The sequence below is a fragment of the Neopsephotus bourkii genome, unplaced genomic scaffold (genome assembly GCF_033783945.1).
Source record: "Neopsephotus bourkii isolate Nb327-2 ecotype Australia unplaced genomic scaffold, CSIRO-AGI_Nbou_v1 NB_1131, whole genome shotgun sequence".
NCBI lineage: Eukaryota > Metazoa > Chordata > Aves > Psittaciformes > Psittacidae > Neopsephotus > Neopsephotus bourkii.
Genome location: NW_026901617.1, coordinates 263,177 through 289,335, shown reverse-complemented (window position 1 = coordinate 289,335; position 26,159 = coordinate 263,177). Strand labels below are relative to the sequence as shown.

General features: G+C 42.5%; 2 protein-coding genes across 6 annotated transcripts; one reads left to right on the top strand and one right to left on the bottom strand.

The window, feature by feature from the left end:
- The first annotated feature begins 440 nt into the window (after positions 1-440).
- On the top strand, positions 441-14,864 carry DCAF10 (DDB1 and CUL4 associated factor 10). Its single transcript, XM_061362607.1, has 7 exons — positions 441-799; positions 3,744-3,857; positions 6,950-7,147; positions 7,626-7,831; positions 8,640-8,750; positions 9,118-9,263; positions 12,160-14,864. Exons 1-7 carry the CDS (start codon positions 576-578, stop codon positions 12,526-12,528), a joined length of 1,368 nt encoding a protein of 455 aa, XP_061218591.1. The 5' UTR covers positions 441-575; the 3' UTR covers positions 12,529-14,864.
- A 5,039-nt stretch (positions 14,865-19,903) lies between these two features.
- SLC25A51 (solute carrier family 25 member 51) lies at positions 19,904-26,134 on the bottom strand. 5 transcript variants are annotated; one of them, XR_009726847.1, is made up of 3 exons: positions 25,401-26,011; positions 21,491-22,500; positions 19,904-20,730 (listed from the first exon to the last, which is right to left on the bottom strand). XR_009726847.1 is itself a non-coding variant. In XM_061362602.1 (3 exons), exon 3 carries the CDS (start codon positions 22,483-22,485, stop codon positions 21,586-21,588), a length of 900 nt encoding a protein of 299 aa, XP_061218586.1. In that variant the 5' UTR covers positions 22,486-22,500; positions 25,401-25,740; positions 26,087-26,134; the 3' UTR covers positions 19,904-21,585. The 5 variants fall into 5 exon arrangements, 4 of the variants coding, with proteins under 4 accessions (XP_061218586.1, XP_061218589.1, XP_061218588.1 ...); XM_061362602.1 differs by adding an exon at positions 26,087-26,134 and having other exon boundaries at positions 19,904-22,500; positions 25,401-25,740; XM_061362605.1 differs by lacking the exon at positions 25,401-26,011 and adding an exon at positions 26,087-26,104 and having other exon boundaries at positions 19,904-22,500.
- Between the last annotated feature and the right edge of the window lie 25 nt (positions 26,135-26,159).

Here is a 26,159-nt window from a genome sequence, read left to right as displayed (position 1 = left end):
CGACCACCAGAGCAGGTTGCTCCAAGCTCCGTCCAACCTGGCCATGAACACTGCCAGGGGTGGGGCAGCCACAGCTTTTCTGCACGGCCTCACTAGTCCCTAGTGACTAGTCCCAGTGTGACTTCTGCTGACTGCAGCTCTTCTCTCCGAGAGCTGGAAGAGTCCAACTTTGGTGTTGGTCTTTGCCTGGCTGTGCAGGCAACAAGCTCGTTGGACCATTACGTGACTTAGCACAAGCCCTTCCGCAGCATTTTGCAGCTCGACAATGCGCGACCTAGTACACCTAGGTGTCCTGGCCGTTCCCTTAGCAGGGGTCTGGGGTTTCCTGGGCTAAGGGAGGACGAGGTGCCCGACTCTTCCTCGCTGACCGGCCGCCGCCTGCGGTGCGCTGGACCCGAGGCACGGAGACCGCCGGTGACGTGTGGCGAGGGGCGGTGCGGCACAGGCGCGGTGCCGCCTGTAAAGGGCAGGCAGCGGCGGGGCCCGGCAGTATTAAGAGTGCGGAAGCCGAGGTAGCACGGCAGGGGGTCGGCGGCAGCGGCTCTGCGGCCCCTAGGCCCGGCTCGCCCGCCGCCATGGAGCCGGCGCTGCCGCCTCCTTTCTCGCGGGCGGTGCCGGGGGCCGGCCTATTCAGGTGGCTGCGCGGGCGCTGCCTGGGCCGCAGCGCCGCCGTGGACCCCGCACGGGACACTTTCCGCGCTATGACCGGGCTTTACGGCTCCATCCAGCCCGCTGACTCCATGTATCTCAGCACCCGCACGCACGGCGCCGTCTTCAACCTCGAGTACTCACCCGACGGGTAGGCGAGCCCCTGGGTCCCTCTGCGCTGCCCGCTCCTTTCTGCTGGTACCAGCCGCGCCGGGCGAGTGGACGGGGAGCCCTCGGTGCCTGGCTGCGGGAGGGCGCGGCGTGTCTCGGGCTGCAGCAGCCCAGTCTGGCTGCGGGAGGCTCTCCCGGGTGCTGCCTAGGGCTGGGGACACTGCGCCTCGTCGGTCTCTGCTGAGGAGGAGGCCCTGCTGTAGTGACCCGAGGCTGTAGGACCGTGGGGTCCAAGGCAGCTCCGCAGAAGGAGCAGCGGGGCTGAAGCGGGCACCAGCGCTGGCTCGGCAGGCCCGGACGCGACGCCCTGGCGCTGCGCGGTGGCTGCACCCGGCCGCGGTTCCCGCTTGCTGTCACAGCGGCAGCCCGGCACGCTGCAAGCGGCGTGGCTGGTGTTTAACCCCGGGCATTGCAAACAGCAGGCACAGGACGGCACGAGTGGAGCAGAGAGCGGTAACAGGGAGAACACTCCAGTATGGGGTGCGCTTCCAGTGCCCGGCGGTGTGCCAGCTCCTTTCTGTGGGAGAAGGGGAGGCGATAAACGGGCACACGGTTGAGCTCAAGGCGGGGGCAGCCCCTTCTTTGTTCGTGTCAAATGTCTTCAGACACCGAAGTTTCTGTTTGAAATGTGATATTTATTCATTTAGGGTTCTGTGAATACTATGGGTCTGCACTGACAGATGAGTTTAGACACTTGTAGCAGGGTAGACAAAAGCAAGTGACAGTTGGACTCGTTTAGAATAAAATAAGCCCTTGCACACCAGCTTAAAGCAGAGTGCAGTTCAGAGATATCTGCACAACTGTATAGTGCAGTGTGCTTGTAAGTGAAGTTTTCTCACAGAAAACTCTGCAGAAAGACCTTGAAAACAAGGGTGGTCTCAACAGGTATTTTTCAGTTTGGATAGTAAGAATTGAGATCTTTGTTACCCTTAATGGCTAGTCAGCTGCTCCATTCACATTTCATCAGAACAGAGTTCTGGTTTCCTTGAACACCTACCCTGTGATGTTTTTGCCATAGTTGTCCATTAAAGACAAGTTCCAACTCCATATGTATTCCTCTGTTTTTTGAAGAGGACAAAGTTAAGCTCCAGAAACTATCAAAACCATAATTGGGTGACTGTTGCTGGGAAGTAATTTCTTTTGTACATTCAGGGTGTCCGGGGCTGCATCAAAAGGAGTGTGACCAGGGTCGAGGGAGGGGATTCTCCCCCTCTGCTGCGCTCTGGGGAGACCCCTCCCTGCAGTCCTGTGTCCAGCCCTGTTTCAACAACACGAGGGATGTGGAGCTGTTGGAGCAAGTCCCGAGGAGGCCACAGAGATGCTGCAAGGGCTGGAGCAGCTGTGCTCTGGAGACAGGCTGAGAGAGCTGGGCTGGGGCAGCCTGGGGAAGAGAAGGTTCTGGGAGACCTTAGAGCAGCTTCCAGTGCCAAAAAGGACTGACAGAAAAGCTGGAGAGGAGCTTTGGACAAGGACCTGTAGTGACAGGACAAGGGGGAATGGCTTTAACCTGACAGAGGAAAGATACAGATTAGAAACTAAGTTCTTGACTGTAAGGGTGGTGAGGGACTGGCACAAGTTGCCCAGATAAGCTGTGGCTGACCCATCCCTGACAGTGTTCAAGACCAGGTTTGACAGGGCTTGGAGCAGCCTGGGTCTAGTGAAAGGTGTCCCAACTCAAAACCATTCTGTGACTACTGGGGAAGAGTGCTCTCCTTTAGAGTTTGGTTTAAAAATTTTGCTCCTGAATTTACAGTCTGAATGTCATCTTTATGCTGATTTTGGGTGGATGCCAAACTAAATAGCCATTGAAGTCAGTGTGACAAAAAGAGATGAGGAAAGCGTATGTCTTTGCCCTGGAGAATTTGGTGGTTGCACTTCAGCACTGGCTGCCTGTTACAAAGAGGTGGTGTAGCTGGAGTAACATCTGTAAAGGTCTTAGGAGAACACTATTCTAGTTAATGCAGTGACAGAGTATAAGTTATATGGAGGTGGCTCACAGCTGGTTGGTTCACACACACGAGCAGGCTGCCAGCACTGGCTGCTGCAGTGCAGTACAGCATCTTTCAGACCCTTGCATTTTACAGAGCTCTTCAACTTGTCTTCTGACACCCCAAAAAGCAAACTATGGTGTCTCAGAACTCTGCAAAAATTGTTGCCATTCAACAGGTGTCAGAGGAATACCATGACATGGGCACAGTCAGATGGGAAGGCTGCAGTAGAATGTTCAGAGTGGATGCCTTTCCACTTATTCCTGGGTGCTGTTGTCTTTTTTTGTTTTTTGTTAGTGTTGGGTTGGGTTGGGTTTTTTCCCTGCAAAATCAAGCAGGTATCCTCACATGAACAAAGCAGTGGGTTTCATGTCAGAGCTTTATTCTTTTTTTCCCAAGACAGGAACCATTAGGTTCATGCACTTCACTGCACAAATCGGCCTCAAGTAACTTATAAATAAACTCGCTGATGTTAATACTTTTAACTGTGTGATTTAAATAATGTCATCATTGGATCTGGGAACTGTATAGCTATTATAAAAGAACCACCTTATATTTATTTTTTTTTAAGTGGTTTGAAAGATGATGTGTTCTGTCCAGCAAATGCGTCAGCTATGCATTAATTATGCCAACTGCCAGGCAGAAGGGTCATGGTCTCTTGAAAAGGGAGCTAGAAGGTGATTTCTCTGGAATAAAACAACATGCTATTTTCTTCTGTGTGTTTTGTGTATTAGGCACTTGCGAATAGGCATCTGCAAGAAGGCATTAAAAAAAAAGTAAACACTGCAGATTAGTGCAGTGTAAGCAGAAAACCAAGCTAAGTAATGGTGAAGCTGTGTTTCTGTGAGAATAGGGAAGGGAGGTTCACTGGATACCCAGAGATCTCATTTCTTTTACTAAATACAAATATTTCTGCTTTGCCTTCCTCCCCTGCAGGTCAGTGCTGACTGTTGCTTGTGAACAGACTGAAGTACTGCTTTTTGACCCAATATCTTCAAAGCACATCAAAACTCTCTCTGAAGCTCATGAAGACTGTGTAAATAATATCAGGTAAGTCAGAAGGAATATTTTGTCTTACCATAGATGCTTTTCTTGTGACAGTGTGGTAAGTTTGTGTTATATGCATTCTCGGAGGGTGCGGGTTTTGTGAAGCTGTTAGGCTGCAGTTTGCTTTGTGCCATTTTTCTTCTTTTGGGTATTGGAGGTGCGGAAAGGCTGAAGAGGGGAAGAAAAGGAACCTGAAAGTGATGGTAGCGGTATGCAATGCTGTCAGGTACTGCAGTTTATGGGAGGCAAGAGTATTAAGCTGTTGTATTATCACCTGTTTAAACTGGCCTTTGGAATGCCTTGAATGAATGTGGTAAATCAGAACATAACAAGTAGCATGTGATTTACGTTTGAAGTGCAAGTCTGAGACCATAAAAAGATTAGGTATTTGTATAAATATGGCTGGTATTTTGAATTTTAAGAGTAATTGGCACAGTTGCATAGAAATTTCCAGGGAAAGATTGTCTGCTTTAAATGCAGGTATGGTATGGAAGAGCTGGGAAAGTGAAATGGCTTCTGCAGTTCAACTTGAACTCAGTCTGTGTGATTTAAATCCACTGACTCAGGATGAAATAGGAAATGGCAAGTGCAGAAACCTAAATCATCAGTATTTTTGTCATCTAATGTTTTTCCTTTCAAATTCTATTATTTTTAGCTGTTTTGGGTCTGAGGGTAGACTTTGGAATGTGAAATTAAGGCTCTTTTTGACCTTGTGAACAATATTGTAGCCTCTCTTCACTCAGATCCTCAAATAAAGAGTTAAAAAAAACCCCAAACCAACAGAACAAAACCAAAAAAACTAAGCCCAAACCAAAAAGCCCTCAAGAAATCCACAGAAGTAGTCTGAGAGTTTCTCCTCGACAGAGGGGGATAAAATAAGAGGCCACAGTGTCTTCACATAAACTGATGTATTTGCCTGCTTTAAACACATATTTACAGGTATACTGGTGTTTTTCACAAGCTCTCTGTCCTTGCTAGAAGAGACTGAAGTTTTACATCATTTGGATGTCTTTCAGAAAAGCTAATGTAAAAGCTGGGGCTAGCTGACACAAATAAAAGAGGAGATGTTTAGAACATGCTTTTCCCTATGGAAATATGGCTTTTTGTCTTGCCTGACAGTGGTTGTCCTTTAAACATGCTTAGTTTTTAGGTAAAGCAAGGTGAGAAATAAAGCCACCTATCAAATTGCACACTTCTATTGGATGATTCCATAAATTTGGGCAGCTTGTGCCACTTGAATCTGCTACTTCCAAAGATGATCTGGAATTCTTGTCCTGAGTAGTGCTCTGTGCACTCGCACTTTGATACATGTACCTGTTTTTGTGCATTTGAAAAGCCCAACTTCAGTGTGCCTGCTTCAAATGCATGAACTGTAGTGTGGGGAAAGGAAAGGCGGAAACATAGGCGCAAAATCCCCTTGCTTTTTGATGGACACTGTTTAGACTGCCCAGGTGGTATAAAACCTTCCTGAGTGCAGGAGGTCTGTATGGCTCCTCCTAGCAGTGAGCAGTTGCTCATGGAGCATTGTGTTGCTGGACAGGCATCCGAAGGAAGAGATGGGCAAAGGTGAAATGAAATTCAGAGTCTAGGGAAACGTGCAAACAGTGGTAGTGTTCAAATTTCAATTTCCTACATGTTTCCAAGATAGTAATACCATGTGTAGTGTAAACCATGTAGTTAGTAATGTGAGCCATACATCAGACAGTTAATCTGCTGGATTAAATCTCTTGGAAAAACACTGTTGTGTGTCCTGTGTAAAACCATGGGGCCAGCTTCTTAGCATGGTCAGTGCAGACGTGTGCCTCAGGAGGTCTGGTTGGAAAGGGCCTCTGAAAATCCTGTAACAGGCTTCAGGTAAGAGAAGACTTTGGTTTGCCTCACTGGCACATCAATAAGCCTGGCACTGAGTGTTTCCAGCACAAGTGGTTCCACTGCTGTCTGGGCTGCACTGGCTAGGCACAGTGTTTGTAAAAGCAGGTCCTATTGCAGTCTTTGCAACAAAAGTGTTGCAAAGTGTTTTTGTGTTCTGCCTGTGCCAGTGATGCAAAGATATGGTGAGAGCCTTCAGCAGGGGCTGACTGCGTCAGACGCTGAGCAATGATGTGTGGCACGGAGCAGGCCTGGCAGAGGGGGAGCATTCAGGTGTTAGTTAAAGGAGGCTTGGACATTATGTGTTTTGGCTAAGCTAATGGGTTATGTGCCATATGGGGCAGCAAGGCTTAAAAACACTAGAGGCCTTCTAGTAGCAAGGAAAGTGATCTGTCTGTTAAAAACTTTCTGTGACTGCAGAGAGCTTATGCCTGTGGTGGGGAAGAGAGGAAAATCTGCAGAATAGTAGGGGAAGAATGAGGGTGGATATGTGGGTAGAAATGAAAAGAGTAAAGAGCATTGGTTTAATTATGATCCAATGGGTCCTTGTGTAGTCAGAAATTTAGAATTGCTGTGTCTTCTGGTGCTGCCTGGCAGTAGCAGCAATAGGATCTGGCAAAAATGGGTTAGAGGCATAAACCACATTCAGCTCAGGCTAGCAGACCTTTACTGCAGAGACTGCCAGACCAGTCAATAGGAGTATCTTGCCAGTGGTCTAAAAACTGACCAGTCATGTCCTGTGTGTCATATGAAGACCTGTTAAGTTTAAAGCTGAGCATTGTCCAGATAGGTAACTGATATATTTTTTCCACTAGTGGTTGTGTAGATGTGTGATCTTTACATGATTCGTTAAAAAAAAAACCCAAAATGAACTCTGCTATGCATCTACAGGCTTACTAGTTTACTACTACAGATGTACTACTGGTTCATATCCCAACAGCACTATTTTGTGATGGAACTGTTCTGTTGGCAAACATTCTGCTGTATCTACTATCTGTTCCGGTGTTTTGTGGGTGGTTTTTTTGTTGGGTTATTTTTTTTTTTTGGTTCTGTTTTGGTTTTGGGGGGATTGTTTAGGTTTTGGGGGGGGGGGGTTGATTTGTTGTTTGTTGTTTGTTTTTTTCTCTGTGGCCACTGTATTTCTTGTGTTAGCTTAAATTCCTGCTTAAGCATATTTAAGTTAGAAAAGGCACTAAGCAGGCACAGTATTTCTTTCTTATTTTCAGGTTTCTTGATAATCGACTGTTTGCAACTTGTTCTGATGACACTACAATAGCACTTTGGGATTTAAGAAAGCTGAACACTAAAGTGTGTACTTTACATGGTCACACCAGCTGGGTTAAAAACATTGAGTACGATACCAATACAAGGTTACTAGTAACATCAGGATTTGATGGAAATGTGATCATCTGGGACACAAACAGGTACGTGGCTGTGTTCATGCTGTTATGTTTCTGTTCATGTTCTTCACATTCTATTCTGTTCATGCTGTTATGTTTCTAGAAGGATAGAGTTATTCTGTACAAGACATGCTTTCTTGCATGGTGCTATACTGTGTTCATAAATATCATGATCAGTTTATAGCCCTTATCAAGAATTTGAATCTCCATTATATGGTTATTGTACAGTAGCTAAAAAGAGCTTTTCTTGCTGATGTGCCAAAATGTAGTTCTTCCTTTTTGAAAAAGCTCTGTCTTCATTGTTGTGATAGAATGAAAATGTGATTTCTGCCATTTCATTCAAATCTCATTAAGTAGGATAAACACAGTACTCAGAAAAGTTTTAGGATGAACAGGGATGCTTAGTATATTTTTGACTGTTCTGGAAGTTATTAGGGACTTCAGGCAAAGCTAATTCCAGCCATTTCTTGTGCTTTTTTTTTTTTTTTTTTTTGCTGTCAAGGTGCACAGAAGATGGATGTCCCCACAAGAAGTTTTTTCACACCCGTTTTCTTATGCGAATGAGGCTGACGCCAGACTGTTCCAAAATGTTGATCTCAACCTCCTCTGGGTATCTTCTGATTTTGCATGACCTTGACCTAAACAAATCTTTAGAGGTTGGTAGCTACCCAATTTTAAGAGCGAGGAGGACTACTTCATCAAGTTCAGGTGAATGCTTTTGGAAAAATGTGTGGCAGCTTCTGTGTTAGAGGTGTTTTATGGGATATTCTTAGCTATCAAAAGAAGTCAGAGATGGAGTTGGCAGAATCCTGCCAAGGAACCCTTTGGCATGTTAGCTGTTCTGTTGTTCAAGGATCACACATCTGTGCTGTTGAGTGGTAATTTTCGGACTTAGGTGGAGTTCTAGGGTGATTTTTGATATCAAGATTGTAGCACTACAGGATATAGTGCCCATGGAGTTTTGTTATCTCAAGCTGGCCATCTTTAGCTTTATTTATGTTCGGTTCTTGTCCTGTAACAAAAGAAATTAATCCATGTTGAGAGAGCTGACTCTGCATGAGCTCCAGCAACTAATATTGACTGCTGTGTAGTAGTGTGGTTGCTCTTAACAGCAGACCTGGAAGAACTGCATGCTCTGAAATTTCACTGCTTGCTTCCTCCTGCTTTGGGACAGTAATAGAGTAAAATAGTGACAGAAACTGCCATTTGGGGTGTCTGGATATGAAAGGAATGGCCTGGAGAAAAATTCTTACCCAGTTTCTAGCAGAGACAGTGTATAAGAAGGAAGGAATACAGCTTGGCTCTTACTCCCAATAGAGTCCTGTGGTGGCAGTTTATTTGTATGAGGCACAAATAGAATGGTACTTTTAGACTATAAATTGAGCTTTGGAAAGTATTTTCTTAACAAGATGCCTTACCATTTACTTAACACTTCTAAGGAGGGTTAAGTGAACAACATGCACAGGATGTGGACTGTGTTAAGCTGTTATGTTCACATGGCTGATGCTGTTTGCAGATGTAACTTCATCAGGTTCCTCTGGTCCTCGAGCTGTTGGTTCACCATGTCACCAGAATGATTCAGGTCCACTGTCTGAGAAACATATGTCACGGTCCTCCCAGCGAGAAGGTAGGAAAAGACTTTTAAAAAGTAAAAAATCATGGACTTGCGGTCATTGTGTCCAGAAGAGGCGAAAGTGTAATAGTGAAATACTGTGGGTTTGGCTCTTAAGACTTTTTTAAAAGAGTAGTGTTCCTATGACTTCTATTAAACCAATAAAATACCATTGCACACCAAATCTGGGCATCTATTTTATTTTTTTTTCCCCAAGAAATCTGATAACAGCAACAAGATCTTTATTTTATCTGATTATGTGATTTTTATGTAGAAGAACAAAAAAAACCCCACCCAACTCAAAATCAGCAGTAGACTGATGAGGAAGGTGAAGATCAATGTCTAGACTTCATTGATACTTCCAGTTGACTTCCCCTTCTAGGTGGATCACCTAGAAATAGTTTGGAGGTCTTAACACCAGAGGTTCCTGGAGAAAGAGATCGAGGCAATTGCATTACGTCACTACAGCTGCATCCAAAAGGTTGGGCTACGCTTCTTCGATGCTCAAGTAATACAGATGACCAGGAGGTAAAACAAATATTTTTTGATTTCTTTTTTCGTTGTTTGGGTTTGTTGGTTTTTTTTTAATACATTGAGATGTATTGATCACAAAACTATATTGACATTTCCTTGTTTTGTGGGTAAATTTAATTAATCCCAAGCAAAAACACAGGCTGGGCAGAGGCTGTTTTGAGAGCGGCCCTGAGGAGAAGGACTTGGGGTTGTTGGTTGACGAGAAGCTTCTCATGACCAGGCTTCAGTGTGCACTTGAGTGCAGAAACCCCACATGTGATGGGCTGCATCCCCAGATTGTGAGATGCAGGTCAAGGGGGAGGAGGGATTCTCCCCTTCTGCTGCGCTCTGAGGAGATCCCCCATCTACCGTCCTGTGCCCAGGTCTGGGCCACCAACATAAGAGGGATGTGGAGCTGTTGGAACAAGTCCAGAGAAGGCACATCTCCTATGAAGACAGGATGTGAGACTTGTGTTTTTTCAGCCTGGAGAAGACTCTGGGCAGACCTTATTAACAGCCTTCCAATACATAAAGGGAGCAACAAGAAAGCCAGAGGATTTTTTTGTAAGAGCAAGTAGTGATAGGACAAGGGGGAATAGTTTTAAACTGACCAAAGGGAGATTGAGATGAGATCTTAGGCAGTTCTTCCCTGTGAGGGTGGTGAGACACTTGCACAGGTTGCCCAGAGAAGCTGTGGCTGCCCCATCCCTGGCAGTGTTCAAGGCCAGGTTGGATAGGGTTTGGAGCAGCCTGGTCTAATGAAAGGTTGCCCTCCTTATGGCAGGGGGCTGGAACTCGGTGAGCTTTAAGATCCCTTCCAACACAAACCATTCTATAAGTCTGTGATAAAATTGCATTTGAATAAATTAGACAGTTATTTCTGCTTACAAATGTGTTTAATTTTAGACCAAAATGAAAATTTTTTTTTTTTTTTTTTTTAATGGCCTCATACAACTTTTTATCCTGAATTCAGTACTTCTGTTCCCAGTTTTTCCACAAAATACAGTTTATGGCTCTGCGAGAACTTTTCAAATAGTAGTTGTGCTGTGAAATGCATGACTTAAAAATACACACCTGCCAAAATATAGGAGATGTCAGCTTGGAAAAGACAGAGGATTGGACAGTTGTGTACTGGTGAACATGGTTTAAGTTGAGCAGAGAAGCTCCTCTGAATTCAAGTGCCTTTGCAATTTTTTCTGCCTCCCAGGATGAAGTGCTCCTGCTGTGCTGATGAATGCTTTCCAAAGGCTGCTCCTGCACTGCTGTGAAAAAAATCTCATGGCATATTTCTGCATCTACTTAAAACTGCCACAGTGTAGGACTGAGTATGGTGAACTCCAGTGATGTTTATGTAATGTCAAAGTGCCTTGATCTCAGCTCTCACCCTAAAACTCTGCAACTTAAATATAAATTGGATATCGCTCATCTTCGTGGCAGAATCCATTTCAAGCCTTTACTTGAAGTACTAAGTCATAAGACCAGCTACAGCTCATCTGCAGCTTGCAGATTTCACTTCCTAAAACACTGCTTTAAAGAAGTAATGGCAGACTTTAAGGCCTATGATTGATTATGTTTCTCAAATTGTTTGTGAAGTGTCACATCATTGCTGCACTCGGACCCTGTTTAAAGACAAAAAAGCAGTGTCTAATGCACTCAGAAATATTGAAAAAACCCTGACTTCTCATGGACTGTATACAAAAAGTAAGAATCTCCAGGTTTGAGCACCTGCTCTTGAAGTTATCCAGGTTAACTCAAGTTCACTTGTAAAGCCCAGGCAGAGCCTTCAGAACATGTGGATTTTTCCACGTGGTCTTAGGGTTATATCAAAAGTAGTGCTGTGACAGTTGTGCAGACCACTCTGTTTTCAAGACACAGAGGTTTTACATTTATTTGCCAAAATCACAAATAATTATTTGAATACTTGACTTTAGTTAATAGTTGATGTAAATTTGGGTTGGTTTGGTTTGGGGTTTGTTTGGGGGGGGATGTGTTTTATGGGGGGTTCTGTTTTGTTGGGTTTGTTTTCTGTGTTTTTTTGGGCTGTTTCTGAAGAAAACCACTGTTTGTAATGGTAACCTGATAAGGTGTGTAGAGGACTGAAAGGAAACTCAGCAGATCAAACCTCTATAACAACACAGAATTTTGAGAGTGAAAATATTATATTGGGTTGGTTGATACTGATGATTGACCTAGTTATAGTTTCCTGTAGTGCTACTGTCTGCCTAGTATCTAATTAATACTTAATTAGTATTGTTCCCTTTGTGTTTATTTCAGTAGCATACATGGTAGAGGACTAAGAGCACTCGTATGGTGGTTGAAGCTGAATCTGTGAACATGATACAAACTTTGTCATAGAGCTGTTTTTGCATTTTGTTTGAGATCAACTGATTTGGATATACATTAAAATTCCAAATCGTCTCTGAAGTAACAAGATGGCTATAGAGCTGTTCGTAACACTCCTTCAAAATCTGTTTCCCTCGTGTTTTTAAGATTTCTTTCTTTTTGAAGTTAAGGGCACAAAATGCCTATGGTCAATTATAAATTACAGTAGGCAGAGTTCTACTTTATTATAGAATTCATTTAAATGTATACTAAATTAGAGTAGATGCCTGGCCAAAGGATTAGGCTTTGCTCATTTCAGATAAAAACCAGATTTTAAAGGATTATATCTAGCATCCATTTAATTATAAAAGCAGCTTTGATGCTAGACAGCTGTTTTGCTTAGGCAGTTCAAAGCACTAGAGAGGTCCAGGAACTGACCTGTTTTCAGTGTTTCATAGTAGATGCTTATTGAAGAGTAGACAAGCAATAGCATTGCCTGTTTGTGTTACTCAACATGTCACAGGAGGGAATGAGTATTTGCAGTGGTTTACTTTTCTTTCAATGTTCCTTTCTTTGCCTCTCCCTTTAGTGGACTTGTGTCTATGAATTCCAGGAAGGAGCTCCTGTGCGCCCTGTCTCGCCTCGTTGTTCCCTGCGGTTGACTCATTGCATTGAAGAAGCCAACGTGGGCCGAGGTTACATCAAAGAACTTTGTTTCAGTCCTGATGGCCGCATGATTTCATCCCCGCATGGCTTTGGGATCCGTTTGTTGGGGTTTGATGCACACTGCAGCGAACTTGTTGACTGTTTGCCCAAAGAAGCCAGTCCCCTGAAAGAAATCCGTTCCCTCTACTCTCACAATGATGTGGTACTGACAACCAAGTTTTCTCCAACACACTGTCAGATTGCCTCGGGGTGCCTTAGCGGACGTGTTTCTCTGTATCAGCCAAAATTCTAGGCACATCTTGCATCAATGGGACCTTCACGTGGTTGTGGGTTTTACTTCAGTTTAGTTGGAGTGTGTTCTTTCTGAAATCTCCAAATCCAGATAAGATCATGGTTACTATGATCTCCGAACACAATAGTAGAATGAGTTTTCAGCCCAGCACTGTATGCATTCTCATAGTGCATCCACAAATCTGCTTCCATGCGCTGTATTTTCAGCCTTCCAAGCAGACCTCTGATCCTGTGCCATCAGGTCATTGTTCTGGTTTGTTTGTACCATACTACTTGTTGATAATTTCTTTCAATGCAAATTCAAGTGGGCTATTTGAAACTAACGTAGAGGGGGCAAAGGCAGCAGTTCAGCCAAAACTCAACCAGGATCCACAGGTACAACACCTCCTTGTTTCAAAGAGCTGGACTTCTTCACGTAAACATCCGTGTACACATTGCTGAAACTACTATATGGTGATTATTAGATAAGGAGCTACTTTTCTGTGTAATAACACAATTAGTTACTGTCACAAAAAAAAAAGGTTTTTCTCATTTATGTATTCAGTTGTGATTGGCTAGAAATTTCTGTAAAGTTTTGCTACCCTTAAAGCATATGGTTTCCTGTGGTTGCATATAATGTGTTTATTGCCAGAAGGAAGAGGTTCTGTATAGAGATGTAGCTGCATTTCTTTTCTCCAGGGAATTTAGTAAGAAAAGACTGGGGCAGTGAAGCAGGAGTTGAATGGGTGAAGACCGTGCCCTCTATCCACTGCAGACAAATTGGATGTTTTGTACAGTGGGGGTGTTCTTGGTTGGCCTCTTTTAGGCATATGTGACTCCTCAGCCTCCGGGGTTACTGTTGTAAGGAGCCTTCTGCATCAGTAGCATAAACCTCCATCCTGCGTTTAAAACTTAACACTGCAGAATTTTCTGCTGATGTTAAGGCTGTTTCCCACCTGACTGTTCTTCCACATCTTGCCTGCACCGTTGCTGTGAGAGGAATTCATCTAGGATATATTCCATAGTATCACCAGGTAGACTTTTTTCACATGTACTGTTTTGGAATGGATTAAAAGCATGCCTGTCTACAGTAAGATCTATTTGGATTTAACTGGGCTTTTCATACAATGTGAAAAACATTAATGTTTACCATTAAATCATATACAAAGTATGAATGCTAAGTTTTAGCCCTTGAGTTAATATAGCTAACCTTGTAAGTAGTTATTTCAGTCTTGTACATCCAAATCAGTTTATAATATTCTCATTGCTTGTATGTTCCAAAATGTGGGTTGGATTTTTTGTTGGTTTTTTTTGTGGGATTTTTAGTTCTTATTTTTGTGTGTGTGTGTGGTTTGGTTTTGTGTTGGGTATTTTTTTGTGTGTATTTCACTAAGGTTTTGCTGCTGCTCAGTTCAGCAGGAAACCTTATCTAAAAGAGACCGTCATATTTTGATGTTCAGATTTCAGTATCTCTGACTCAACAGAGCATGCTTCTTTACAAAGCCTTCTATGAAACACATGTCCAGGGAAAAAGAAGACATTGGTGAAGGTGAGATAGCTGAAAATACTTAAGCCTGATGATCCTTTCGTAGTTTTGAATTTGTGTAGATAGCAAATATGACTGCAATGTACACTGGGTGTTGGTGGAGCAGTCATTGAAACTCAAGGTTCTTGTGCGTTATGAGAAAAATAATTTAATTTTCAGCTTGTGGAGAAATCGTTTAGTATTAAAAAGCCTTCAATATTGCGCATTTGGTAATCTGAGGACTCAGTTACTCCTGCATTAGGTTTTCAGCATGTTTATCATGTCTAGTAGTCTTTCTGCATCTGACTGATGCACTGTCAGCACAGCTGACAGATTTCTGGTTTATTGTTTGGTAAAAATCCTAACTTTTGTGTTCTCATGAGTTTTAGCAGAATGATTTGGTGACAGTATCTCAGTAGAACATTATCCCAGCTGGAGGAGGAAGAATAGTTTTTAAAGTAAATATACTCAGTTAACTTAAAATGCAAATGAATGCCCATAATCTTCCCAGCAACTTGTAAGTAGAAATGTTACAGAGCATATCTTCTGAGCAATTTTGTTGCTGAAACTATTGTCTTGAACTCAAAAGTAGATCAAGGAAATAATAAATAGAGATGGAGATGTCCCATTTTCTGTAACAGTGACTCTGAAGTTCAAGCACTTGCACCTTTTGAGTACGTTTGGTACTCTGTGCAAGGAATACAATTCACTTTAAGTTAATTGCCCAAGCCATGAAATACCTAAATAAAATATGCAAGTGTATCTGAGACCAGTTATAAATACATCACTGGAGCCCAGCTCCTTTTGCATGCATATAACAGCCTGTGATCCAAAACCACGTATGGGGCAACTTGGATCTGCTGAGGGGCAACTTGGATCTGCTGATTTGTTAGAAAGAGTTCAGGGGAACTTCTCTCATCTGTGACTTAAAAGCAGTGGAAGTGAAGTGTGCACCAAACTTGAGGCTGTTTGTGGAACACAAGTTTGTTATGCAAAGGAGGAGCTAAGCTGTTTGCAGGGGGACCCACACCAAACAGAACAAAACCCACGAAACTGTTAACTGTGTGGCAAAACTGCGTACAGTGTTCCTGGTATTAGACCAGTGGAAGTGCTAAGTTACATGTGCCTGGAGTATTTTGAAACAGAATGCGTTGTGACTGTATGAACATTTGCATTTATCTGCACTCCCCTCCATTAAAATTTGTTGCCTGTTAGTGACAAACGGGTTCTACCCCTATCACTGCAGTGGACTATGATGACTCTTCCCTAAGCGCTTGCTTCTAGGCTGCTGTTTTCTCGCCTCACTGTTTTACTAAACACCATTGAAGGGACTACAGGTAACTGAAGATATCTTACTGTTCTCATAGGCTTGAACTGTGTTCATTTTGGAGGTAAGCAGCACACAGGAAATCAGAGTTCTTAGGTCTGTTTGTTCGTTTTCATGGCTGGTTTTGTTTTTTCCTCTCAGAAATTCCTTGAACTGGTAGACTTTAATTCTATGCCTGTTAATGTGCACTGAGTGTTACTTTTTTAATTCTACCTCATGATCCACTGTTTTTTACAAGAGTATTGTGCTGAAACATTGGATACTAACTTTTCTGTATAAATAAATTTTACTCCCAAGTGACATGTCATCACAGCACTGTGGCTTGACCAGCCTTGCCCAGCTCTGGAAACCAGAGCCGCTGAGCAGGAGTGTAGGATTGATGCTAAAAGTTGACATTGATCTGATTAAGGGGTTTGATGGTAACACTGATGTTTTTGTAACGTATCCAGCAGATGCATATTAATTCTCTCCATGTATGCTGTAGAAATGTTACTTAGTTCTTCTGATTATATTGGTAGTAAGTTGAATTAGAATAAGTAAGTAATACTAGGTTTTGATAATTTGATTATTCCCTTTTAACACAACTTGGAAGTTTTCAATGAAAGTTCATTTACTTTACCTGTGAAGTTCAAGCAACACTTACTGAAACACTGTTCAGTAGTTCATAACTGATACGCTTTGCAGTTGCAGGCTTATCATAACTGATACGTCTTTCCACTGTCTTGGTGGAAAGAGCGATTTTCAGTTATTTCTGAATAGTATTACCTTAATGAAGTAATTTGCTGGTGAGCTTTGGATTATTTCTAGATAGTAAAAAAAAAAAAAAAAAAAAGGTTTATCTTGCTGTTACGTTTCAAAAGTGAATTCTTAACCTTCCATAAATATATAAACCTGAAATAAATACAAAAAAATGTTTCAAATAGTAGGTGAAAGACTGCACAGACTGCACTAACAGCTAAGTAAGCTATTGACTTACGTGAGAGATTTCTTTAAAATGTTTACTTTTGACCACTCAAGTGTTTATCACTTGATAGATTTTACAGTATTTATACTGAGTAAGAGATCTCAATTTGATTGTAAAGCATGTAGTATGTTTTTTAAATGGATGGTTTCATGTTCGTTAATTTCTGTAGTAAAAGAATTCCTCCATTCACAGCAGGGCTGATCAGCAAAAGCAGATAAACTGTGTGATTAAGATCTCTACAGGAATGTCAACATATAGCAGCAATGACAGGAACCAAACCCATGTCTGAAGCTGGTAATCTTCCGTAATAGTCCAGTGACTGTATGTTGTGAGAGAAAATGCATTTTTTGAGTATTCCATTAGAGTTCAGTCTGCAAATCACTACAGCACTGTTGGACGTTTGTGGGTAGGGTGACAAACTATTAATGGGACTGTAGAATGACATTTGTGTATATGTACTTTATCCGTATGAGGTATAATTTCATTTCAGCATGTATGCAGCCATGGGGCATGGGCCCACTTGTCAAACATGGGTAGTTCAGGGAAAAATGTAACCTCCAAACAGAACTATTGGGGATAGAAAGAAAAGCACAGTGATATAGACAGACACACACACACACGTTTGTTTGCACTCTTGTAAGTCTTGGTAAGGACAGCTGGATTGCCTACTACCAGAATTAGAATGTATGCATCAGGTTCTTCCAGAGTTTTGGGGATGGTGTGGTTGATTTTTGTGGTTTGTTTGGTTTTTTTTGTGTGGTGGTGGTGATTTGGTTTTGGTTTTTAATTTGGGTAACTGATGTGGAAGTGGTCCTGATAGCATAAAATATGGGTTTGTTGCTTTATGAAATATGAACTCTTGGAAAAAAGAAATACTCTTGCCAAATGAAAGCTTTTTAAAAATCTAGTTTACAAGATTCTAAAAAGTTGGAGTAAAAGAGAAAAGTCAACAGCCTGCAGGAAAAAGAAACTTCTCATTTCCTGATCTTAGTCAAAGGTGCATTTTTCTAAAGCACTAAGTAACTTCAGTTAAGGTTTTTATTACAAGAATAAATTGTGCATGTAGAATATTTTGAAATATCTGAGATTTCATAGTAAAAATTGTAGCCTTTTAATATAGTATAGGAAGTACCACACCTGCTCTTAAAATATTGTACTTACAGTCGTACAGTAAGTTACTATTTGTGGACAGTTTCTCTTGCTTGCATAATAAATTAAATATTTAATAATTCACTGAATTAAAATCTATTTTAATGTATTTATCTCACACCGAGATGTGTTTTGTGATGCTCACTGGTTCTTGCCTACTCCTTACAACTAAGACTTTTGCTTACAGCAAAACAACCTCTGTACACAGGTCTCTTCCCCTCCACCGGTTTCTTTGCTATTGTCCTTACTGTTGAGCATGCTTGTAAGAAGAAACAGTTCACTCATGAAGCCCAGAAAGCAGAACACATACTGGGGCTAGTGTGATAATTACAAACTAAGTACAAGTAACTATTCCATTGCCTGAGGCAGTACCTGTGGGGTGGCGAGCTCCTTTCTAATCCTTGAAGACAGCATTGCTGTTCTTTGTAAAACTGCATTCACCTGGTGAGCAGGCAACTATGTCCACGGGGAACAGCCTAAGACTGAAAATACCCTGTCTGCTTTGCCATGGATAGCTGTATCTGAGGCAGAGGTTTGTGGGCTGGCTGTGAGGAGTGACACACTGCCCTCTTCCTCTTGCAAAGGTTTGGGCTCCAGTAAAGCCACTTGTCATTAGCCACAGCAAAAACAACATCTGCACGAAAACTGAATTCTGCCTCATTATCACCTAAAGAGCTGATAAATGTCACAGTGTCATGCTGGACTGATGGAGCACATGGGGCACTGGGCACTGAAGGTACATTGCACACATTGTTACCTGCAGTTTTCTGTAAATGAGGCCTTCAACACACATAGGAGCAATGTGGCATCTGGGTTTAAATCAGGTGGATCTGAGCTTGGGCAGAGGAATACAAGCTAAGCATCTGAGGAAACGAGCACACTTTGTTGCCCTGGCTTTAGTATAAGGGTGGTAATACTTAGCTGCTGATGCAGCTCTCAAACTTGTGGGTCACAGACCCAGCTGTAGCACTTCTCCATCGAGCTTTCCTGAAAATGAGCTAAGAAGAGTCAAAATCTGACTCTAAACCTCTTATTGGTACAACAAACCTGTTTGATGCAGATCACCAGAGCAGGCAGTGATAAACAGTCTGTACCCTGCCTAAAATCAATACACTATATCTAGTTTATTTACTCTGACGCTGCAAAAATGCTGTTTGGGCTTGTCAGTGCTCATGGCTTTCTCTCACCCCCTTGTCACACACTGCATAATAAAAGAGGAGAAAGCTGTCTCTCTAGTTGTTAGAGGTGGTGTTATTTTTTTTTTTTTTTTATGACCAAAAGCTAACTGAACTGTCACAGCCTGACTGGTATGTGATGTTTACATCTTATAGCCGTTACTGGAGCCTCTTGCCTTTTCCAGCCACTGCCATTTCAGAGGTGCTGAAAGCTGTTGCCTTCATATTAGTTTACTTTCCCATGCAAAAGATTTCCCCATACCCACTTCGTAAACAGCTAAGAACTGGCCAAACTTGATTAACTGATTTGCATAAAATATTGTATAGAAAGTCTTGGAATAGAAATATGCCTGAAAACCCACAGAGCAGTATTTTGCAATATTACCCTCCTTTGCTCAAAGCACTTATTACCCAAAGTCTAGCTCTATTATTCTCTCTCTATTCCAGTTATCATTGTTGTGGAATTCCCCTTCCCAATTCCCTTTCCCTTCTTTAGCTGGAAATTATTGTTGTAGTCCACCAAGAAAAGCAACCACAGCATCAGCAATCAGTTTAAAAATTCTCCTTTAGAGGCTTATCAAAACCTGAGCTATATGTTTTCAGAGAAGGCAGCAAATGAGGCCTGGCCCCTCTAGCTGTTCAGGCAATGCCCTGGGTTAATAGCAACACATGATGAGTCATGGCAGCAAAACACTGAGGATCCCACTCCTGTGCTGTCCCATGGCAAAGGAACATAAATACTAATACTAAACAGTTGAAGCACTGCAACTCCTTCTCTGTTCTCTTGAAGACCAATTACACACCCTGTCTTGTAAACTCTGTAACTTTTGTAAGCAGTAACTTGTGTGCCAAAACTCACTGGATCCCCCTCTTCACTGATTTTGAGCATCTGTCACCTTACACATAAAACATCCGTACCTTAAGCATACAGTTCCTTTGAGTGTGCTGTAAAACTGTCAGTGGCTATAAAGGTGATACTTGAACACTATTCCATCATGACAGATCTGCACTGCACTCAATCTAACCATGCAACATAAGCAGTGACAGAAACAGATCAGGACCACACTTTCCTTTTGCTGCCAATCACCAATTAGGGGGAGGCTTATGTTAATATTTTACTCTAAACACTTCAGATTTCTCTTAGAAAAATCAGAGAAGTATGTATCATTTTCCACAGAGAAACACAGGATGCAATTTTTTTACTCCACTGAGGAATGATTTAAAAAAAACAACAGTACACAGATTCTGCCAGTAACAAACATTCAGTAAACATTTTATTTAAATACAGATGATCGCAACATTCAGATATAGGATGCTCACTTGTGCCTGGGCATTTCTGACTGTCAAGCTAGGGACTATATTATAACACACGGATTAGAATCAATGTTTTGGGACAGTTTAGCAGATGGAAAACTCAAATTTTAAAAAGTAACAGCCATTCAAAACTTATGAAAAGACCAATTCAGACCAGTTTCTGAAAGCTTTCCTGCCCCCCATTATTCAAAATATTTTCTTACATATAGAGTTTCATAAAACAAAGCCCCCAGGAAAAATCAAATGCTTTTTGTTGAGACCCTCATCTGTTTTATGGCCATGCTTGCTCTTCTGTCGCTTTCTCTAAGGCCTCAAGTCTTATCTCTCAACTCCCAAGTCTGTAAGACACATAATTCTTCCTATATCTGTTAAGTCTTTTTCAATAGTCACCTATAGAAGACTTAAACGCATCTCCAAACACTGTATCTTTCCTACCTAGCTCCTTCTAAAGTAATCTTTGGCTGTTATCTCTGCTATAAAGACCTCCACTTAAGTCAGTAATACCCAAAAACCTCATCTTTGTCAATGGTGCTACACAATTCTGCCTTACAGAACCATCAAGAGTATGTATCAAGTAGGCAGAACACCAAGCTTCAGGTTAAAGTACCTTCTTGTGATCCATTATTCCACACTCAAACGAAACAAAAGTTTGCAAGAGACAAGATAACTCGGTACAAAGAGCTGTGGTTTTGAGCTACTTTCTCTGCTGCAGGAAGCTAACTCATTTCATGAGCATTACAGAAGGGGCCATCTTCTTTCTAGCCCCATAGCTGCAAGTAACAGAAAAAGCAGCAATAAAAAAAAAATCCCCAAAAACCAAAACCAACCAACCAACCACAAAAAGCAGAACAAACTCCATGTTTACAAGTTGAAGTTTTTTTAACAAGGAAGGACACTTTAAAGCTTTAGTAGATTTGCCATTTCATTCCTTCCACTTTTCCCTTTTTACACGAAGGCACACAAGTACATATACATACAGATTCCACTCCGAAGTCAGTTTACACTGAAATTAAAACATTTGGTAACCACTGCTGAATGAAATACTCATGTTAAAGCCAAGCATCAAAACAGCTGGCAAAAAGCAGTTTGTGTAGGCTTCATTTAAGTTTGAAGTTCTAAACTTCAGTTATCCCCATCTGGATCTGTCCTTTTAGCTTTAAATAGCAGGAAGTACTTAGGACTCTAAAACATTACAAAATACAGTTCTTAAATGGAGATTTTGATGTTTATCAGGCAAAAGAATCAATTTTCATCAGCTGATCCTTGATTTTTTATGATCTACAGTGTGGATAATGGAGCACATTCCATCAAAGTGTTACAAAATTTTGGGAGTGATACAGAATAAGCTGCTGGACTAATAAAAGTATTTTTAAATTTATTTTGTTTTAAATCTTTTATTTGTCTAGTAGCTCCATTATGGGAAAACTCACCTGCCAGCAAATAAATAATTTTTAAAGTTCACCTTAGTTGCACCAAGGTTTAGATGCATCACCATTCACTCCATAAATATTGAAGGCCAAGACTAATTACCTTTCATACTACGCAGGCACTGTTTCCTGCGATTAAGTGACATTGTATGTCCCAATAACCACATGAACAGAGGAGCTGAAGGAAGACAGTGGTTTTCATGACAGCTTTAGCAAGAATTCATAGGTTGCATTGATTATGCCCCAGGACAGGAGAGAACGATGGTAATTCAGATGGGCTCCTCGGAAAAGGTGGATGAGTTTTCTATCTCGTTCCAGCCAGATCTTCACAAAAACTTTTGAAAAGGACTGAAATTCACCACCAATTTGAGCTTGCATGCGAGTTTTTACAACATTCACTGGGAAAAATAAGAATCCAAGCATGGCACCCAACAGCCCTCCGCAGATAAAGTCATTGACCAAATGAGTGCTGTAAGAAGTTGCTTCGGGCAGACACTGTTTAATAGGTCCCCGTAGGCCAAAGAAAAGTACATTACTGGGTCCATTTCGGAGCAGAATAGGCACCAGTCCCCGATAATACTCTCTCACCCCATAGACTTTCAGTACCTTGAAAGCCTGGTAAGTGTTTGTAAATTTATCGTGGTGTTTGTAGTCCTGAAGCAAAGTCTGAACTCGCTCAAAAGGTGTAAGAACAGCTTCTGTGGTCCCTGCAAGTGCTGCTGCCATGCTGCAAGCGACTAGTTCAGGAGCATTCGTGTGGCTATGGAGCAGGGATGAGACATCTTCATACAAGCCAAACATTAAAGCCAGTGTTGTCGTTTTCTGCATTAAGGGAGGAAGGATACCACGATAGAGATTTCGAATCCCGTCCTTCTGCAGCTGATGTAGTGCATCCTTTGTTTTCAAACCATACAACTGCTGTCGAAAGAGGACCTTCTGGATCGGAAAAGTGATTGCTATATTTGTGAAGGCTGCACAGCAGCCGCAAAGATAATGTCTTCCAGAGGTAGCTGTTACATCAGTGCTTAGATATTCCTTTGCCTTCTTTGGGGCAGAACCTTCTGAATCCACCATACTGTTTTTCTTGCTATAGTTCATCTCAATTCTCCTTATCTACATCAAAAAAATGAAAAGAAAGAACATGAGCAGAGCTGCATGTGACCCTGCAGCTTTTTTTTTGTTTTCACACTAGCTGATCATTCCAACAGCACCCGGTACCTTACACCTGAGGAAAGCTCATAAAATATGAAGGAGAAAAGTGACAAACACCAGATTTGACAGATGTTGTACTGTTTTCTACTCAAGTCTCAGAGACCTGAAAAAGTGGCAGTTTTTCCTTTCTATACATTTTCAAACTGAAATAGAAGGAAACCTGGAAGAAAACTGAGGTAGGAACTTTGCAAGTGCTACATCACAGTTAACAAGAGGAAGCTTATACACTGGACTTCCCCATTCACTGTGCCAAATAATTCAAACCGTGAAAGGCCTACTGTCACGCAAATAAAATATACATCACCAGGATGGTGGTGATGGGGAAAAAAGAGAGCCTAAGAATAAATAAACAAATAAATAAAATACATGCTGTAGTACTACAAATTCTGGTTATTCCACTCTGCCTTTCTCTATGGCAGAAAACATCAGATAATTTAAATAACAGTTTGTTAGTTGTGGTTTAACCCAGCCAGCAACTAAACATCACATGCTCATTCTACCCCCTCTGGGAATCAGGGAGGTAAAACTGAGCTAAAAAGTTTAATAATTAAAAAGATTTTAGAAGTATCTTTTAAGGGGCACCTCTCCGCCCCCCCCCCCCCCCAAAAAAAAAAGCAACCAAAAAAACCCAATAGAGAGAGAGAGGAGCCAGCCTCTGAGCAGCATCCCAGCTCCAACCTCCCTCCCCCAGATTTATTGCTGAGCATGACATTGTATGGAATGGAACACCCGTTTGGTCAATGAGGGTCAACTATCTTACTTTGTATCCCCTCCAAACTCTTGTGCACCCCCAGACTGCTTGCTGGCAAGGCAGCATGAGGAACCAAAGAGCTCTTGACTCTGTGCAATTAATGCTCAGCTATAGCTAAAACATCCTGGTGTTACCAACATTATTTTCATCACAAAGCCAAAATACAACCCTGTATCAGCTACTCTAAAGAAAACTAACTCTACTCCAAATCTAATACACAACTGTAATCACAGCTTTAAATTAAACAAGAAGAATTCTAATAGTTTTGAAAAATTCTGAGCATTCCAGTTAAACTGCAGCCTTATCTACAGAGAAAGATTGCTTCCTGAACCCAGACTTTGTTTTCATGTTCTGTCAAGAAGTTTAGGACCTTGAGTTTGTCTTAATCTGAGGTTCTGAAGGACACAGAACCAGAGACAGCTCTACCAAATAAAGCAGAGAAGCACTAAAATAATCATTACCAGGCAACACTTGTTCATCACTTAAAATGGGATTACTTGTTCAACAATTATAAAAATCTGTTTTTGCAGCTGATTCGAATACTAACTTTCATTACAGAACAATCTGAGCTAAGTTGGTAACAATCAAGTGAGGCAGGTGCTGGCTTGCAAACTTCAGATACTACCTGCCAGCAACCAGCATGAGTGTCCCATGATTTCAAAATTGTATTTGAAGCTAGTATTTGTAACTGCCACAAGGACCTGATTCTCAAGGTGCAGCCACTACCGGCTGTTATGTGAATGATGTGTTAAGAGAGGCTATCCAGAAACAAGCTGGATTGCTCAAAGCAACCTAACAGATTATTCTGACCAAGTACACAGTTTCTTCCTAAAACAAAACACATATTTACCTTGACTGGATTTTCCCCTACACTTACATACTATTTAATCCTTTAAGGTGTAGCAAGTGAAAATGCCACTTTAATATTTTACAAAGATGAAGTGTTTCTTTCAATATAAGAAGGAACATAAGAGACAAAGATCTGTATTATATGGCTTATACATCACCATATATGCGGTGGTTTACAGTATTATTCAGATTACTATAATTCTACTTGTATATACTAAAAAAGCCCCATCTGAAGATATGCTAGCCTTAGACAGGGGACAGTGGGTCATGTTAACTAACAGTGTGGAACAGTCTCATCACAGACAATAACAAGATGATTCAAAAGGTCTTTGACAACTAGTCATTTATATGGGTGACAGCTGAGTGAGGCAAAAACCAACAAACAACAAAGACAAAACAAAACTGAGAGAGAGAGACTTTTAGTTTCAGAAGCTACATCCTCCTTTTGGTGTAAGTAGTGGATGTGTGCAGTAAGGAGTTGTTGAGGACTGCAGGATCCTTGTCACGCTTCTGAGTTGGGAACTTGCAACAGCCAAGCATAGCAAGTCCTCCCAGAAGTGTTTATGACAGAACCCTTGTTTTCAGGCACACTTTGTATGGCCTGTACCATCTACGAGTACTTCAGCACAGCAGCCATTTTATTACAATTTAACATTAAAAAAAAAAAAAACAGTTCTCAAATACAAAAAAGTTTTGAATTAACAAAACTGCCTATACAGGTGAACACCTGAAGCTGCTGCAACATCCCATTTATACACAGAAGTTCCCCTCAATGCAGCAGCCAAGTTCAGAGTGCTCAGAGCAAGGGGGCACATGCAATTCTTTTTGTTATCAGGTTCCTTAATCCAAGGTCTGTATATCATATGGTACATATACCTAGTCTCAACCCATTTACCTGCTTAAATGGCCATGGCCTTCAAAATGATGGCAGGTGGCCCACTAGGTCTGCCAAACACAAGGGAAAAAAATAAAGAAAAAGGCATTTGGTATCTGGTATTGCATTATGTCTTTGTATTTCCAATTCTAGCAGGAGATTGCAGTGTTTCCTGTCGTCCTGACTGCCATGGAATGAATGTGCTGCCTAGGAACTCCTCCTGGGCAAGTCACTGTTTAAGATTACCCCAAACGCTTGTTAGAGCAGTAAACCAGAGTAACTCTACAAACACGCCATCGTGAGAAATATTCCCCCTAAAATACTAACCAAACCCTGAAGGCATGCAGTCAGCAAGAAGGCTGACGGATTCGTCCACTAGTTTCTCCAGCCGACCACCTACTGCGATGTCAAACACCAGATACTACCTCGGGCTCAGCGGCCCGCCGGCAGCACCGAGCCCCTCCCCAGCCACGCTCCCAAACTCACCGCATTACCGGCGTGGGACTTCCGCGGAGCCACTGTGCCAGGGCAAAACTCTCCAGGCTGACGCCGCTAAAGAGCCCTCAATGCTCTCGACGACGCTGGCAGGGCCGCCCGGCCTGGGCGGCGGTGTGCCGGGGACGTCTGGTTGCGATCGCAGCCGCTCCGGGACACGGCGCCAGGGGACCTGAAAGCAAGCAGCCAAGCACAAGTCAGTACCGCAGCAGCGGGGCAAGTGGGGAGGCCACGAGAGCAGACGCCCTGCCTTCCGTCTTAGTGGCCAGCAGCGCGGCGCTCTGCCGGGCTGGAGCCTGAGGCGTTACCCCGTTCCCGAAGGCTCTGGGCCCCGAGGGGGAGCTCAAGGTCAGGCCGGCAGCGCGGCGGAGCGGGGAGCGGCGGCTGCAGCCCGCTCCCAACGGAACCACGCTATCTCGCCCGCCCCTGACACAATGCGCTTGCGTGACCGCCGGGCCGCGCCGAAACGAGCCGATCTGATTCGGGGCTCCGGTGGCGGGGCACGCCTCAGGACGTACCTGCGGCCGTTGCCATGGCGGCAGCAGCAGGGCGGGAGCAGATGGGAGTCTTTGCCGGCGGGCTGGGCCCCCG

Coding starts and splice junctions, on each gene's coding strand:
- SLC25A51 (XM_061362602.1), bottom strand. CDS start 22,485: ATGAACTATAGCAAGAAAAACAGTATGGTGGATTCAGAAGGTTCTGCC.
- DCAF10 (XM_061362607.1), top strand. CDS start 576: ATGGAGCCGGCGCTGCCGCCTCCTTTCTCGCGGGCGGTGCCGGGGGCC. Junction 8,751..9,117: donor ACGGTCCTCCCAGCGAGAAG/GTAGGAAAAGAC, acceptor TTCCCCTTCTAG/GTGGATCACCTAGAAATAGT. Junction 9,264..12,159: donor GTAATACAGATGACCAGGAG/GTAAAACAAATA, acceptor CTCTCCCTTTAG/TGGACTTGTGTCTATGAATT.